The 16,135-nt window shown below is 49.2% G+C and overlaps 1 protein-coding gene across 1 annotated transcript; it reads right to left on the bottom strand.

Moving 5' to 3' along the window:
- Nucleotides 1-331: 331 nt before the first annotated feature.
- Nucleotides 332-3,226, bottom strand: GUCA2B (guanylate cyclase activator 2B). Its single transcript, XM_036447640.2, has 3 exons — nt 3,071-3,226; nt 1,579-1,765; nt 332-633 (listed from the first exon to the last, which is right to left on the bottom strand). Exons 1-3 carry the CDS (start codon nt 3,188-3,190, stop codon nt 572-574), a joined length of 369 nt encoding a protein of 122 aa, XP_036303533.1. The 5' UTR covers nt 3,191-3,226; the 3' UTR covers nt 332-571.
- Between the last annotated feature and the right edge of the window lie 12,909 nt (nt 3,227-16,135).

Genomic DNA, 16,135 nt, shown 5'->3' with positions numbered 1-16,135 from the left:
GGGCATCACGTGATCCTTCCTCCACCCACCCTGTCCCAGTTAAGCAAGGGAGCTCCCCCCACCCCATCAGGAACTCAGAGCTCTGGCCCTGCAGCGAGGCCAGGCCTTGAGCTCAGCTTGGGGTAGGTGGGTCTGGGTGCTCTGTGGAGCATGGGTGCCTTGTTTCCTGCCCTGAGCTCACTCCCTTCTGTACCAAACAGGACTTAGTGAACAGGCTCCTTGGGTGCTGGAAACCTGGGGATTCCTAACTCTGGCCCACACTGTGTCCTCAGCCCACCCAACTCCCAAGAAGCTCCTCCCCTGGCTTCGGGGATAGACAGACGGACTCTGATTCACGTGTGGGTGGAGCATCTTTATTCAGCAGCAGGGCTTTCTAAGGGGCCAAACTCTCCTCCAACTGCGAGTCACGCTGCTCTGTGCCAGAACCAGCGGATTTGGTCCTGGGAGGGTGGCAATGACCGAGGTGGCCAGGGCACCGCCAGAGCTTGGGGGCGGGGGGGAGGCTGCAAAGGCAGTGGTTGGTGGGGGGAGACAAGGTGTCCAGGGCTGGCGCCGGATATCCAGGGCCATCTCAGAGGCAGCCGGTACAGGCAACGTTCACGCACAGCTCACAGTTGGTGTTGGCGATGGTCTCTGGGCAGGGGGAGAGAACCGGTCAGCTGAACGTGAACCTGAAACACCTGTGGTCCAGGGAGCTGCTGGCCAGGCGGCCAGAGAAGCCTGCCTAGAGGGCCCGCATCTTTTCTCACAGATGAAGAGCGTGACATTTTAGAAACGGAGTGAACATCTTGGGATTAAGTCCCAGGCCCTCTCCTTCCTCACAGAGCCTGGGCAAGTCACTTAAACTCTGCCTGCGTTTCCCGTCTCCTGAAGGGACAGTCACGGCCTGACGGACAGCGTGGTTGTGAGGAGAGAATGCAGGCACAGGGCTGACAAGGACCTGGCACTCAATGCTAGCTAGTCACTACCTTCTCCTGGCCAGCTCTGCTTCATCTCTTCCCTTTCAGCCTCGAAGTCACCTCTTGGGTAAGGTGACCAGACATCCCGTTTTTGGCGGGACAGTCCCGATTTTTAATAATTTGTCCCGCATCCCGCGGCGTTTTTAAAAAGTCCCGATTCTTTCCAAAAATCGGGACTTTTTTAAAACGCCACGGGACGTGGGACAAATTATTAAAAAATCGGGACTGTCCCGCCAAAAGCGGGACGTCTGGTCACCTTACTCTTGGAAGCCTTTCAGACTCATTATGCCACCCCTGACGTGAGTCACCCCTCCTCGTGTCCCGCTGTGCTCCCCATCGTCACTGCATCACAGTCAGTGCGCACGGCTCCATTTTCCGGGGCCCTTCCCTCCCATCCAGGAGGTCTTTGATGGAGGATGACCAGTTGGTTCCGGTTGTTGGGACCTGCACGGCTTTTGGTGCCCAAACTGGAGAAAGGGTGTTGTGTATCTTGGATCGCCCTGTCCCCAGCCGCTGGGTACTTAATAGAAATATGGTGAGGTGGAGGAACTGAACCTGGCCTGGGGTGCGGGGAGGAAGGGGACAAGGGCAGGGAGCTCCCAGGGGCGGGGACACTCACTCAAGGCCTTGAAGATGCTGGCGGCCTCCCTGGAGGTGCAGATGGGCTGGAGGTCCCGTGGCAGGGCCGGGTGGTAGCACGGGGTGGGCAGGAGGCTCTGGGCCTGCAGGCGGGGGCTGAGCACCGACTGCCTCTCGAGGTCTCTCAGTTTCTTCACGGAGTCCAGCTGGACCTGGAAGCCCTGGTACTGGGGAGGCGGGGAGAAATGGGAGGGCATTAAAACCTAGACTGAGCCAAAACCAGTTTGGCTCAGTGGATAGAGCGTCGGTCTTTGGACTGAAGGGTCCCGGGTTCGATTCCGATCAAGCGCATGTACCTCGGTTGCAGGCACATCCCCATTGGGGGGTGTGCAGGAGGCAGCTGATCGATGCTTCTCTCTCATCGATGTTTCTAGCTTTCTATCCTTCTCTCTTCCTCTCTGTAAAAACTCAATAAAATATATTAAAAACAAAAAACAAACAAACAACAATAAAAAAACCCTAGACTGAGACCAGGACTCCCCAGACCCCAGCCTTCCCTGTTCTCAGGGAAAGTACGAGATGGTGTCTGACACTTCACACCACAGCCACGGGCCCCTAGTCATTTCCAGGTGAGGCCACAGCAAGGCTGTGTGTGGAGCGCTGTGGTTTAAGACATGGGCTTTGGGGGCCAGTGGTCCCCAGTTCAAATCCCTCCTCTTCCCAACCAGGTGCCTGCCTCTTCCCCACTCTGCGCCTCACCTGACAAATGGAGGAAACCATGTCCCCTCCTCCCTGGTGCCTGGTACCCAGGGCACACTCCATAACTGGGTGACCTCCCCTGAACCGACAGGCCATAATGATGGCAACCCCAAGCTGGCCAGGCTGCCGGGGGAGGTGGAGGTGCTCCGGTACCCTCCACAGAACCCTTTGTTCTTCTCCTGGAGGCCCTGCCCAGCAGGAGCGGGAGCCACCAAGCGCTACAGACCTATGAAAGGAGACCTGGGCCCCATGCGGACTGCTCCCCATGCGGTGCCCTCTGACTGGGGAATTGGTGTCCTCCATGCCTTGCTACCTCCTGCTCATCCTGCAATGTCAGCTCATCCTGCAATGTTACCTGCCAGGGAGACATTTTCTGGTGCTTCTCCCTTGCACCCGTACACGCGTGAACATGGGGAGCTGCGGGAGCCTACAGGGGTCTCCCTCTCCCTTCAGGCTTCTCAAGGACAGGCTCCAAGCCTTGCTCCATCCTCTGCCCTCTGACCAGGATGGGCTTGTCTCTGAGAAGAGTCATGCTGAATAACAGCCATTTAGTATTACTGCCATTGTCACTATCACCATAGCCATAGGTGTACCGGCTGCCCACATCCCCAGCTGTCCTAGTCCCTGGGCAGTGAATGTGTGTTGAGCTGAATTCTAGGCCCTGTTCCCCCCTACCACCCCTGTATCCCATGAATTCCCATCACCCTCTCCCCATCCCAACCTCCCACCACGGGAACCTTGAGTTAAAGGCCATTCTGGCTGGAAGGACTCACCTGGATGTAGACTGACTGTGTGCTCTGCAGGAGCACCAGGAGGACCAGAACCACTCCAGTCAGAAGCCCTGACAGAGTCCTGCCACCCATCTTGCTCCCTCGGCACCCCGCCTCAGCCATCCACCCAGCTGCTACCTGCCTCTCCGGCTAGCAGCTTTTATAAGCCATGCACTCTGGTCACTCATTAACTGGGCAGCCGGGTGGGGTAGACACCTGCCAACTTTGTGACAAGCCTAGAGTCCATTCTTAGAAAAGGAGCGAAAGGAGGGGGGCCAGGGCACGTGTGCGGGCTCTGTGGGCGGGCCTCGGACCACACCACTTTCCTCGGCTCCTCCCCATGCTATCTGAGGAGTGACATGATAGGGAGACCATGTTACAAACAGGGAAAGTCACTCCAGAGTTAAAGTGACTTGCCCCAGGTCACTAGTCAATGGCCAAGTGAGGACTCACTATCTCTGACTCAGGCCAGCCCATGCTTCTCTGGGCATAAGATCTGCTGGCTCAGGAAAGGTGGGCAGATACGGAATTTTTTGTGTGTCCCTAGACCTACATTTCTTCCACTCCCTCTTCCCAGCTCTATTGAAGGATCATCCTTCTTCTGATCAGCCTGAGTGCAGGCCCTCAGCCTGCCTCTGCATGCATCTCTCACCAGGGCCTGGGTGTCCTCAGGCTGTGATGGACTCATCTCACCCGTCTGTGCCTTTCAGAAGCCAGTAACCTCCCCCAGCCAGAGCCCAGGCTTGGAGACAGATTGCCTGGGGTTCAAAGCCTGCAGCAGTGTGATCTTGGACAAGTCACAACAGCTTTGACGAAGCCTCAGTTTCCTCTTCCATCCAATGGGTGGAGTGATGGAACCCACCGCATGAGATTGCTGTGAACGATGGTGCCCACTTGAGCTCGCCCTCTTCTGGGTGGTACATACCACGGCAAGGCCCTTAAGCTCAAAGTTGCTTTCTAGGCAATGCACAACCCACGCCTCCATGTTTGAAGGTTGGGCCAGGGACAAGAGAGTGAAGTCCACAGGCGTTATCACCTCTGCCTGCTCAGGCAGCTGTAAACGGCGCCCCTGCCAGGCCTCAGTTCTGCTGGGCACCGAGCCTAGTATGTGGTAGGCACCCATGCATACCAGGGAAGGGTGCCTAGCATCTCATCCCGCTCCCTCAGGCCACCTCTACCGCACAGGCCTCATCTCATCGCATGCTTTCACTGATGCATTCCACCTGCCTGCAACTCATTTCCTGTCTTATCTTGGGGTGAAATGGGGAAAGCAGAGTTCGCTTGGTATGTCCTATGTCTTGCTTTGCATCCAGACTTCAGCCTTTACTCTTTGGACGCGGAAGGATGTAATGGTCTCTTCCATGTTTTCTCATCGGTGGACTGAAAATAGTCACCGATGATCAACAGCTCTCACTTCTCACTGTGTGTGAGGCGCAGTGCTATTTTATGGGCATGATTTTGTTCGGTCCTAGAGAATGGGTGTTATGGTTGTCTGCATTTCACAGATGAGTGACCCAAGGCCCACTGAGGTCAAGCACGGTATTTAATATCATGCTAACCTAAACATAAAAGCTCTTTCAAAGAAAGGCAACAAGCATTTATTTGAGGTAGAAACATAGTTATTTGGGAAGCATTAGTTCAGGCTGAAGCCCAGTTCATGTTCTGATTAGGAGACAAAGGCAAGGAGTGTGAAGAGAAAAGGAGGGTAATGATTATATCAATAGGAGGAAGGCATATCTATCAGTGCAGGTTACGTAAGATAGTGATGCGAGTTCTAAACAATGTTTTTAATTTTCTGTCGGGTAGCCATTGGTCTGATAGTCATAATTTCTGCCCTCTGGTTATCCTTGCAAACTGTTCTTTGGGGCACGAAGCTGCTTCAGGCCCAGCCTATAAGCTAGTTTGCCCCGTTTGAACATTCCCAAGGTTTGAGGCCTGAGACATGGCCGGCAACTCCTCTGGCATGGCAGCTCGGCTCCATTTTAAAGTGGCTCCATGTGTATTAGTATTTTAACAGTCACTCTGAGAGTAAGACGGATGAACAGGTTTTATACATGCAATTCTTGCCTCTGCTCAGCTCATGGTGTTATAGGAAAAGGGCTGATGTGGCTCAGTGGTTGAGCATTGACCTATGAAGCAGGAGGTCACAGTTTGATTCCCTATCAGGGCACATGCCCCATTTTGGGCTTGGTTCCCAGTGTGGAGCATGAAGGAGAGCTAGGGCTATGGTTAGGGAGCTGATCAATGATTCTCTCTCATCATTGTTGTTTCTAACTCTCTCTCCCTCTCCCTTCCACTCTGAAATAAATGAAGATATATTTTTTAAAAAAGAAAAAGAGACTTAAGCCTTGGAGGGAAGAAGATCTGGGTTTAAATGACTTATCAGCTGTGTGAACTTAGATACATTACTTAGCTTCTCTGAGCCTCTGCTTCTTTTAAATCTATTTTATTGACTTTTTGAAGAGAGGAAGAGAGAAGGATAGAGAGTTTGAAACATTGATGAGAGAGAAACATCAATCAGCTGCCTCCTGTACACCTCCTACTGGGGATGTGCAAGAAACCAAGGTACATGCCCTTGACCGGATTTAAAACTAGGACCCTTCAGTCTGCAGGCTGATGCTCTATCCACTGAGCCAAACCGGTTAGGGCTGAGCTTCTGTTTCTTTCTTCATCAATAAGTAGAAGAAATAATGAGCAGTCTCATAGTGGCTGGCTGTTGTGCAGACAAATGGGAAAACCCCATCCCAGCGGCATGACAGGTGACTAGCATGTGCCTGGCCTGTGGAAGCCATGAAGCGAGGGGTGCTTTTCCGACCTCTCATTCTCCATGGAATCCTCCCTGACAAACTGCATCTCTGACCCCACAGCTGGAACAGTTCTGGTCTTAGTCCTGCGCAGCCTAAACACCATGACGTGCCATCTGTCCAGAGCTGGATTTGGCCACCTGTGTGACCTTGGGCAAATGTATCACCTCTGTGATCTAAGGTCATCATCTGTAAAAACATGATATGCTCTAGTTTTTGAGTTTGTCATGAGGATGCTTGACTTCCAAATCCTTGCTCTTTCCACTAGAGCAAGCTCAGCCCCCTTGGCCCCACACCAAGGGGCAAGGAACACATTGTAAGGTTCGGAGGCCCCTGTGGCCACATGGTGTCTGTCCCTCCTCCGCCTTCCAGCCCCTCCAGCTGGGCCCATCTTGTGTCACTCTTTCCCTGGGAGGAGCTGTGACTTTCTTATCTACCTGACATGACTCAAATTCACATATCAATCCATATCCTCCTAATCACTTCATGAATGACCTTCCATCCATCAAAATCATAGATGCAAACCCATGCTGCTACGCCCATCGAGCCACTGTAAATTGGCATTTCTCAGGACACTTCCTTCTTTAGGGACGTGGGAAGTGACTCTGACTCTGGTTTCTGTGTAGATGCCTCAATGAGAGTGAGTGACAGTTGGCCTGTGTGTGCGTGTTTGGGTGGCTTCTTTCTTTACATTGGACTTCCTGTTACATGCCTGCCACCATGGTGCCCCAGAGCCCATGACTCTCCCTGACTCCAATTGATTGTTTTCCCAGGAGCGATGGTCACAGCTGACCACTGGAATAAAGCACTCTGCACTCAGTGTCTGAGATGCATACTCGCCAGTTTTCTGGCACTTTCACTGGCCCATCTTCTCAATTTTTTTGGTTGGCTTTTCTTTCTCTTTTTGATCTCCAGACCTTAGAATGCCCCAAGGGCTCCAGAGCTCAGTCCTCAGGTCACTTCCTTTTGTCTACAGTCACCAGGACTGGTGATCTTATCCAGTCTCAGGACTTTAATGCCATCAGTAGGTGCCCTGTCCACTCCCTCACCTGACTTCTTCTCTCTGCTGTGGACTTATTATTCTAGCTACTCAGTTTCTTCACCCAGTTGCTCAGGTAAAAAATATGGCTGTCATTCTTGACGTTTCTGTATCTTTCACTTGCCAAATTTAATTCATGGGCAAATCCAGTAGCTCTGCCTTCACAATATTTCTAGATCCTACCCATATCTCACCATCTCCACTGCTATTAAGTTCAAGCCATCATTATTGACCATTGCTCTAATGGATTATTGCAACAGCCTTTAATTAGTCAGAATTCTCCTAAGAAACAGAACCAATAGGGGAAAGAGATAAATATTCTATTCTATTCTATTCTATTCTATTCTATTCTATTCTATTCTATCAATTGATCGTTTGATCGATCTATCTAGATTTATTTTTTAAGGAATTAGCTTATTCAATAGTAGGCAAATCTGAAATCTGTAGGGCAGGTTGGCAGGCCACTACTTAGGTAAGAGTTGATGTTGCAGTTTTGAGTCTGAAACTGCAGGAGAAGCCAGCAGGCAGGGGTTCTGTGTTGCAGTCTTCAGGATAATTCCTTCTGCTTTAGGAAACCTCAGTCTTTGCTCTTAAGACCTTCAGTTTATTGGACGAAGCCTTCCCACCGTAATCACTTAAAGTCTACAGATTTAGACTGTTATCCACATTTAAAATAAGACCTTTACAGCAACGTCTAGACTAGTATTTGATCAAATAACTGAGCATCAAAACTTGGCCAAGAGTGATCTCCAAACAGATCTCTCTATGTCCACTCTTGCTCCTCTTCAGGCCTTTCTCCACACACCGGCCAGAAATCCAAGTCAGATCATTTCTCTGCTCTGCTCAAACATGCTAATAATGGCTTCTCATTTTCCTCAGGGTAAAATCCGAAGGCTTCCACTAGCCTCCAAGGTCACTGTGATGTCTCTCCATACCTATTACCTCAACTCCAAATCTCTGCCTTTCACTCTCTGGGTCTCAGCCATACTGGCTTCCTTGCTATTACCCAAATATGCCATATATTGTTTATCTTAGGGTCTTTGCTCTTTAAGAAAAATGTGTTTTTATTGATTTCAGAGAAGAAGGAAGAAGGAGAGAGAGATTGAAACATCAATGATGAGAATCATGGATTGACTTCCTCCTGCACACCCCCTACTGGGGACCAAGCCTGCAACCCAGGCATGTGACCTTGACTGGAATCGAACCTGAAACCCGTTAGTCCCCAGGCCAATGCTCTATCCACTGAGCCAAACCAGCCAGGGCAGCAGGGTCTTTGCTCTTTATTCACATATTTATATGGCTCATCTTCTCACTTTATTCAGGTCTCTGCTCAAATGTCATTTCCCCAAAGACATCTTTCCTGATCATCCTTGATCGAGAGCTTTCCCTATTGTCACTCATTTCTTTAATTTGCTTTCTTGTAGTACCTGTCATAATGTACGTTTCATTTCTCTCATTTCTTTCCTTACTAGAATTTAAGTTCTATTAGAGTAAGAAATTTGTCTGTTTTATTTATTTCCCAAACGATGTATGGCACATGACAAGTGCTCAACAAATATTTGATAAATTGAATAAATGACTATGATTCAAATATCTACTCCACCAATTACTAGATGTTGACCAATTTCCTACTTCTCTGAGCTTCATTCATCTCATCTAGCATCTTCCTGCCATATATAAGGAGCTTGGCACACAGTGTTTAAAAAAATGTTGGTTGTTCTTATTTTTATAGTTGTGAAATTATTTATTTATTGAGATACATACTCCTTTTTGTGTCTTATGTGCATAGCAAACTCTAGGGTATTCAATAATTTAATCAACAACGTTTTTACTATGGGATACACCAACCAAGAAAACAGACAGAGCCACTGCCCACAGAGCAGTGCCAATGGCTTGAATGAGAGGTCAGAATAGAGGCAGAAAGGAAGAGCTGGATTCTGTAGGTTAATTGAAGCCAGAGCCCACAGGATTTTCTGTTTCCTTGGATGGAAAGGGTCAAGGTCTAAGGTTGTTCCATCTAATGAGATAGGTGCTGCCATCTAATGAGATGGGAAATCAGTCTGGGGAAGGGATCAAAAGTTTGGAGGTATTCAGTTTATGATGCCTGTTTGACATGTGAGTAGAGATATGGGCCACAGGTACACATGTTGTGGTCATCAGGGTGTATCTGATACTTAAAAGTCTCGAAACTGGATTGAGGGAGTGACTGAAAGAAGAAGAAGAGAGATCCTAGGATTGAGCCATAACAGGGCACTGCAATATTTGAAGGTAAGACAGAGCAGGAGGACCCAGCAAAGCAGATGGAGACCAAAAAGAGACTCGTGTCTTTGAAACCAAGTGAAGAAAGGGTTCAGGAACAGGAGCATGCTCCCGGGTCAGCTCTGCCAAGAACAAGTCTGAGAACTGCCCCTGGATTTGGCAACAAGGAAGTTGCTAGTGACTTTGATGACATCAATTTCAGGAAAGTAGCAGATGAAAATCTGATTGGAGTGGGATGGAGAGGAGAGGGGAAGAGGAAGTGGATCCAGTGAGAATGTACATCTGGCTCTAGAGCCAGAGCTCTGAACTATCACTTTCAATTTAAGGGTAATATGGAGAGAAGACAAATTTAAATGAGGATCAGTACATTGGGCCCAACATGGGAGCAGAACCAATCTGGAAGATCCTATCTGAGGAGTTGTATGAACCAAGATGTGGTGGGTTTCCCAACAGCCTCCTAAATGCAGTTTTGGCCTTTCTCTGGAGAAGTGAGTGACCCAGTGAGTGTTCTATTCTTGCTATGATCAAATTGAAACCTAGAACCAAATTTGTGCCTCAATATTAGTATCTGAATCTCATTCAATCTATATCTTCTCTTTGGAAACTTTTCTCAGTCTACTCATATTGTACTGATCTGCACACACACACACACACACACACACACACACACACACACACCTTTTAGGTTTGTTTATTTTCTTGCCAACCTCTTTCTGGACTGAGGATTGGGTAGTGTTTAAACACAAATAAGTGAATCAGGACTGCCCCCTGGTGAAGGGCAGGGAACACTGCAGGCAGAGAGGCCAATTGCCCTTGTTCTTTAATAAATCCATATCCCCTGAGAGTTGTTGGTTGAGTAAACATTTATGCTGTCTGATTTGAGGGTGATGAAGAACCTCTCAGTTCCTAACTCTACGTCTGGGGGAGTCCTACCAATGTGGCCGTGACAGTCACCTAGTGATGTTTCTCGGAGGTGATAGGAGGGGTAATGCCTAAAGTCATTTTGGGAAAGACCCTCCTTGCTGGCAGGTATTATAGATACCAGAGTCTTTGGTCTCTAGGTAGTGGATGCTGAGGTGAGCAGTAAGGCTGAAATCGGAGGAGAGGAAGGAAAACGTTCAGGCCACAGGCGGGACCTGATAGTGAAATCTGGTCTTGGGGGTAGCATGAAGCAGAGGGAGAACAGAGCAAAGATGAGACCGGCAGGCCTCAAGAGATCTGCTTGAGTTGAACTGTTCTGTAGGGAGGTGGTGTGTGCCTCTGGCCCAGGCTCCTGCCAGCATTTCTGTCCTCCTCCCAGGTGGTCAAAGGCAGGTGCAGGAAGGATGTGTGTGTACTTGTATCTGTGTGCCCCACACGGCACCTGTCTGGATGCTGTGGCTTTGAAGTCAGGCAGAGCCAAGGTCCCACTATTGTGTGAACTAGAGTCAATCACGCACTCCTTTGAGTGGCAGTGCTGCCCGCTGTGAGCTGGGAAAACACACCTGGGCTGTGAAATGGGGATAACAAGGATGAAACGAGAGCTCAGGTTGCCAGGCAGCATTCTCCCAGAGCTGATGACGGGCCAGGCCTGACCCAGGGGCTCTCCAAGTCCAAACACACGAACTCCTCACACAGTGCTAGGCTGTAGAACACTCCCTTTACGGGGACCATCAGAGCACAGAGAGGTTTACTAACTTGCCATAAACACGACCCCACAGAGGTTCCTGGATTCTTGGCATCCAGATCTTTTGAAGAAACGACACAGATGATAGTTCCTGTAACTACACCCTTAGAACAGTAATAACAACAAGATACTGAAAGCATATATCAGGGTTAGGAGCAGTTCTTCATTTGGCCAACAATCATTACTGGGTACCAGGGCTCAGATATGGCTAAGATAGTCCCACTCTCAAAGGCCCCATGGCCCTGTAAGGACAGACGAGGGCAGTGCCATGTGTCAGGAACCCCGAGGAGGCACCGCCTCCAGAGAGGAAGTGGGGGACCCCTCTGGCTCTTCCAGCCCTTTGCTCACATCTTGTGCCCAGAATGCCTCCCCTGCCCTCTCCTATGTCCTGCTCAAGCCCCGTCTTCCAGGAAGCCAGCCGTGACCACGGTCCATCCTGCTCTCCTCTACTTGGGAACTCTGCACCCCTATGCTCTCTCTCATCATGGAACCGAGCACCTGCCACCTCTATCATTTTTGTTTTGGGTGCAAATGACCCATCTGTACAGTTAGCCTGCATCCCAGCCAGGTCATGACCTCCACCTTGCTCTCCTCCAGGGCCTCAGCGGGACACGCTCATCTTGACGATGCTCCGGTCTGGGGTTCTTTGTGTGCAGCACCCAGGCAGAACTGCCAAGGAAATCCTAGCTGCTGAGTCAGGGGCCCTGCTGTGCCGAGCAGGAGTGAGGTTCACGAAGTGGGGACGAAATACAAATTCCCCTGCAACGTGCGTGGGATTGAAGTCCAAGGCGCAGCTGCCATTTATGCTGTTAAATTTGCAGTTGGGGATCATTGTGAAACTTGATTGCTCTGTCTTGGGGACTTCTTGAAAGTCCAATTCCACAATAAAGCCAATCAGACTCAACCATCAAATGTCAAATAGGAGCTAATGAACCATTCACAGGCTGGGGAGAGAAATCAGGCAATCTCTTATTTCAGGATTATCCCTTCCAAATATTACATCTGAACTGTAAGCAGAATTTGCTCTAATTGCATCCCCCTCCTCGCCGCCTTGGGGCTCGTTGGTATTCACTTCCTGTCTTGGCTTTCTGGAGAGAGGCCTGGCAAGCCGACCCGCTGCTTTTCCGAGGCGCATGCTCCTGGGCCATCAGTCAGAGAGGGAGCAGGCAGAGAGCGCAGGGGTTCCTCCTGCCCTGGTGGCTGAGCCCTGGAGCTTGATGCTGGCTGGGTGTCCCCAGAGCTTGCGTGGCAGTCTCTTTGAGGGGGAGGGCAGTTGCAGCGAAGGAGGTGGGTCGCCTCACATAACCCCACTGTGGCTTCAGGAGTCTGGGGACAGTGTAATGTATCTAGTCTCAATCTCTCCACTGCTGCACTAGGTTTTGCAAAGACTAGCCCCACTGCAGCGCTGGTAGGTCAATGCCTGATGTGGATGTTGCTCTCTTGGCTCCTGTGGGAGATCTGGCTGGGTGATCTGGGCTATTAGAGAGGGATTGCCATCACTTCTACCCGGGCAGTGCTATGAGGCAGGGCGTTTTCACTCTCCTCATTCCCTTAGGAATTTAGGGTAGCACAGTGGTGAGCCACTTCCCATGGCAGAGATGGCTGGTGTCCATCAAAGTTCCCTCTCCCCTCCCATACCACGCAGACAGGACTGTAGAGCAGTGTCTGGCTGGGGACTTGCAGCAAGGCGTGGTCACATAACTGGCCTTCATCGCTGCAAGGTGGGAGGCAGTGGTGCAGGCCACATGCAGTTCAAGCTCTTCAGAGGCTGAATGCTGCCTCCATCCTTGCTTCCCCTTTTACTGATCCATTTCAGATGACAAAGCTTTGGGGGTTGGCTGCATCACAATATGGAAGGAGCCAAGGTCCCCAAATCAACAGGTTCAGGAGAGGGGCCATGATAGACTAGGTGGGTTAAATGGTTCCACTTCCTGTCTCTCCCTTCCTGCATCAGTGCCCATCATCATGGGAACTCAGGGTTCCTCCTTAAAGGTGAAGGACATACCCCATTGCTTTGGCCAAGAAGATGAGGCAGAAGTGAGGTTGTTGCCAGTTCCAAGCCAAAGTCTCAAGAAATCCTCCATGTTTCTGCTTACTTGTTTGCATCTCTGCTGTCTCCATATGAGCATTCCTGACTGCTCTCCTGGAGGAGAGGAGACACACACAGTGAACTAAGTCTCCCCATTGTGCAGCCGAGGCCCTGTCCCCCGAGGGCAGTCTTCAGCCAGTAGCCCAGGCCCTGTGGCAGAGCCTAGCAAGATCAGCAGAGCTGTCTAGATGGGCATGCTGGGCTGCACTCTGAACTCTTCCAGTTCGGCCTCAGTGACACTGAGAGTGTCTTCCTTTTTGAACAGTCCCATCCCCTGGATGCCTACAGTCTCACCTTCCTTGTGGACTTGTATGTAACAAATCCATGCATGGAACAATTCCATATTTCTTCAAAGGCCTAGAGCAGTGGTCAGCAAACTCATTAGTCAACAGAGCCAAATATCAACAGTACAAGGATTGAAATTTCTTTTGAGAGCCAAATTTTTTAAACTTAAACTTCTTCTAACACCACTTCGTCAAAAGAGACTTGCCCAGACCTTGGTATTTTGTGGAAGAGCCACACTCAGGGGGCCAAAGAGCCGCATGTGGCTCTTGAGCCAAAGTTAGCCGACCATGGGCCTAGAGCACACACAGCAGGATCCTTCCTCTTTTCCTTCGGGTTTGCCATTTTGGTGAATTACTAGAAGACAGTGGTCTGGCTGAAAGGCAGGCTATGCTTTTGGAATGAGTGAATCAGAAAAGTCATGGAAATAATATTGAAAAAAAAAAGATCAGAATAATATGTCAAAATAGCTACTCAACTTCAAAGGAGTGACATGTACCTCATATTCCAACGTTTCCATTGCTCAGTACAATAATTGAAGAAAGCTAGTTCTGTGGTGGTTCTTTTATACCGTATTGGATCCCAAAATGGTACCCCAGCTTAGGGTCCAACCTCCTCCCCTTGAAGACTCACCATCCTGGGGCTCCTGAAGAAGTGGCATAGGGATCTACAGTGGCTGAAAATTTGAACATCCACAGACAGTCGTTTAATGGGGAAGCATTTATGGATATTTGTTCTGACCAGTCTATTTAAAAATCATGGTGTTGCCGAAACCAGTTTGGCTCAGTGGTAGAGCGTTGGTCTGCAGACTGAAAGGTCCCGGGTTTGATTCCGGTCAGGGGCATGTACGTTGGTTGCAGGCACATCCCAAGTAGGGGGTGTGCAAGAGGCAGCTGGTTGATGTTTCTCTCTCATCGATGTTTCTAGCTCTCTATCTCTCTCCCTTCCTCTCTGCAAAAAATCAATAAAATATATATAAAAAATAAATAAAAATCATGGTGTTATTGATAAATACATCCCCCCAATTGTTCCAGTCCCCTCCTTTCACCATGATTTGGAAAAAGACTTGGAAGCCTGTCAGGATGTTGTGATCTTTCTGGAAACTGTCACCATCATATCAACTCTTAGCAGTGACTGAGCACTTATTCTGTGCAGGAAGTTGCCAATGTTTTACGTTCATTCATTCACTCAATCCCCACAATGCCTCTGTGAGGTGCAGATACAGAGTCTGAAGCTCTGAGAGGTAACATGTCCAAGGTGGCCCAGCAGGGAGCTGGTGAAGCCAAGATCCCTCACTCTGGAGCACAGTGTGGGACAGGTGTGGCACCTCCTGGCAGACCACAGGTGTCAGGCGGCAAACACTGCCCTAGGAAACCTCCACTGTGATACTCTTTATTAACACACACACACACACACACACACACACACACACACACACAACCCATTTGCTGTTGGTCTTCGTGGTCTCAGGAAGCTGTGTGGAGGCAGGGAGGATTCTAACAGTTGGAGATGGAGGGGCAGAAAGGCTGCTTGGCTCCCCCTCGGTGACGGGAGAGTTTTGTGTTAGCAAAAAGCTGAACTGGGTGGCCTGCAAGTTCCTCCTCATCCCTAAGAGCCTATGGGTCTATGAGTAATAATCCAAGTGCCCTTGAAGCTGTGTCATTTCTGCTTAGAGAGGAGCCATATCGGAACAGGGACAACCACCTGGGGGCAGGTTCCCTCATTTGAAACAAGGTCCCGTGGTGGGTCTGAGTCCCTCACCAGAATAACTGGACAGGCATGGCCAGAGGCAGAAGACCTGGATTTGAAGAATGACCTGTTATAGTTGTTGGCAAAGAGCCCTTTGGTTTATAGCACAGGTGCGGGGCCAGACAGAACTGAGTTTGAATCTACTAGTAGCTCAGCCGCTCCCTAACCACACAGGATCTCTGTGTCCACATAGGGTCTCCGTGTCCTCACAGGTACAATGGGGAGGATGATTGCACTTCATTCTTTGGGTTGTTTCGGTGAGTAAATGTGGTAAAGCATTTAGCCCAGGACTAGCACAGAGATAAATGTTGACAAAACAAATCAAAATAACCAGAATTGTCCAGGCACTTTGCCCCATAAGGTGGTGTCTAATACTAGGTAACACTTTGGTAGTGGTGAGGGCCAGACTGTTATAGGAGCTTAAGGTGTATGGACTAATTTAATTCTAAATATTAATTTTTTAAATATATTTTATTGATTTTTTTTTTTTTTCTTTTTTTTTTACAGAGAGGAGGAGAGAGGGATAGAGAGCTAGAGATGTCGATGAGAGAGAAACATCAACCAGCTGCCTCTTGCACACCCCCTACCGGGGATGTGCCCGCAACCAATGTACATGCTTTTGACCGGAATCGAACCTGGGACGTTTCAGTCTGCAGATTGACGCTCTACCACTGAGCCAAACCGGTTTCGGCTGGACTAATTTAATTCTACATCCATCTTACAAAGTGAGTATTATTAGTACTTCCATTTCCCTTCCTCCAGGTAAGGAAAGCAAGGCATAGGTAGGTATCCCCTGGGAATCTCTCAGGAGAAGCCATATGGCTGCAGGGGTGGAAGGCAGTTTGGTTTGGGGCGAGAGAACCTATTCTTTACATCTAGCAGAGCAGTTCTAATGGATCCCCAACATCTGTGAAACCTCCTTGCAATAAGGCGAGTATTTTTCAAATTCAAATGAAGAACTCTTCTTCAAAAGACACTGTTAAGAGAATAAAAAGATAAGTAACAGAGTGGGAGAGCATATTTGCAAGTCAACTATCAATAAAAGATTTGAACCTAGGTTATATAAACTCTCAAAAGGCAATAGTAAGAAAAATGACTCACTTTTAAAAACGAGTAGATTTGAACAAAGGAGATAAATGGATGGCAAATATGCACGTGTCAAAATGCTCAGCATCAATTG

The sequence above is a fragment of the Pipistrellus kuhlii genome, unplaced genomic scaffold, assembly GCF_014108245.1.
Source record: "Pipistrellus kuhlii isolate mPipKuh1 unplaced genomic scaffold, mPipKuh1.p scaffold_m20_p_2, whole genome shotgun sequence".
Classification (NCBI taxonomy): Eukaryota; Metazoa; Chordata; class Mammalia; order Chiroptera; family Vespertilionidae; genus Pipistrellus; species Pipistrellus kuhlii.
The sequence above is the reverse complement of the archived record's forward strand: the minus strand, read 5'-3'. Positions and strand labels throughout refer to the sequence as shown.

What these genes read in the sequence shown, in the direction of transcription:
- GUCA2B (XM_036447640.2), bottom strand. Translation starts at nt 3,190, where the DNA reads ATGGCTGAGGCGGGGTGCCGAGGGAGCAAGATGGGTGGCAGGACTCTG. An exon ending in CACAGTCAGTCTACATCCAG is followed by an intron (nt 1,766 to 3,070) that starts GTGAGTCCTTCC and finishes CCGCCTCCCCAG; the next exon opens with TACCAGGGCTTCCAGGTCCA. An exon ending in CAGCATCTTCAAGGCCTTGA is followed by an intron (nt 634 to 1,578) that starts GTGAGTGTCCCC and finishes CCCCCTGCCCAG; the next exon opens with AGACCATCGCCAACACCAAC.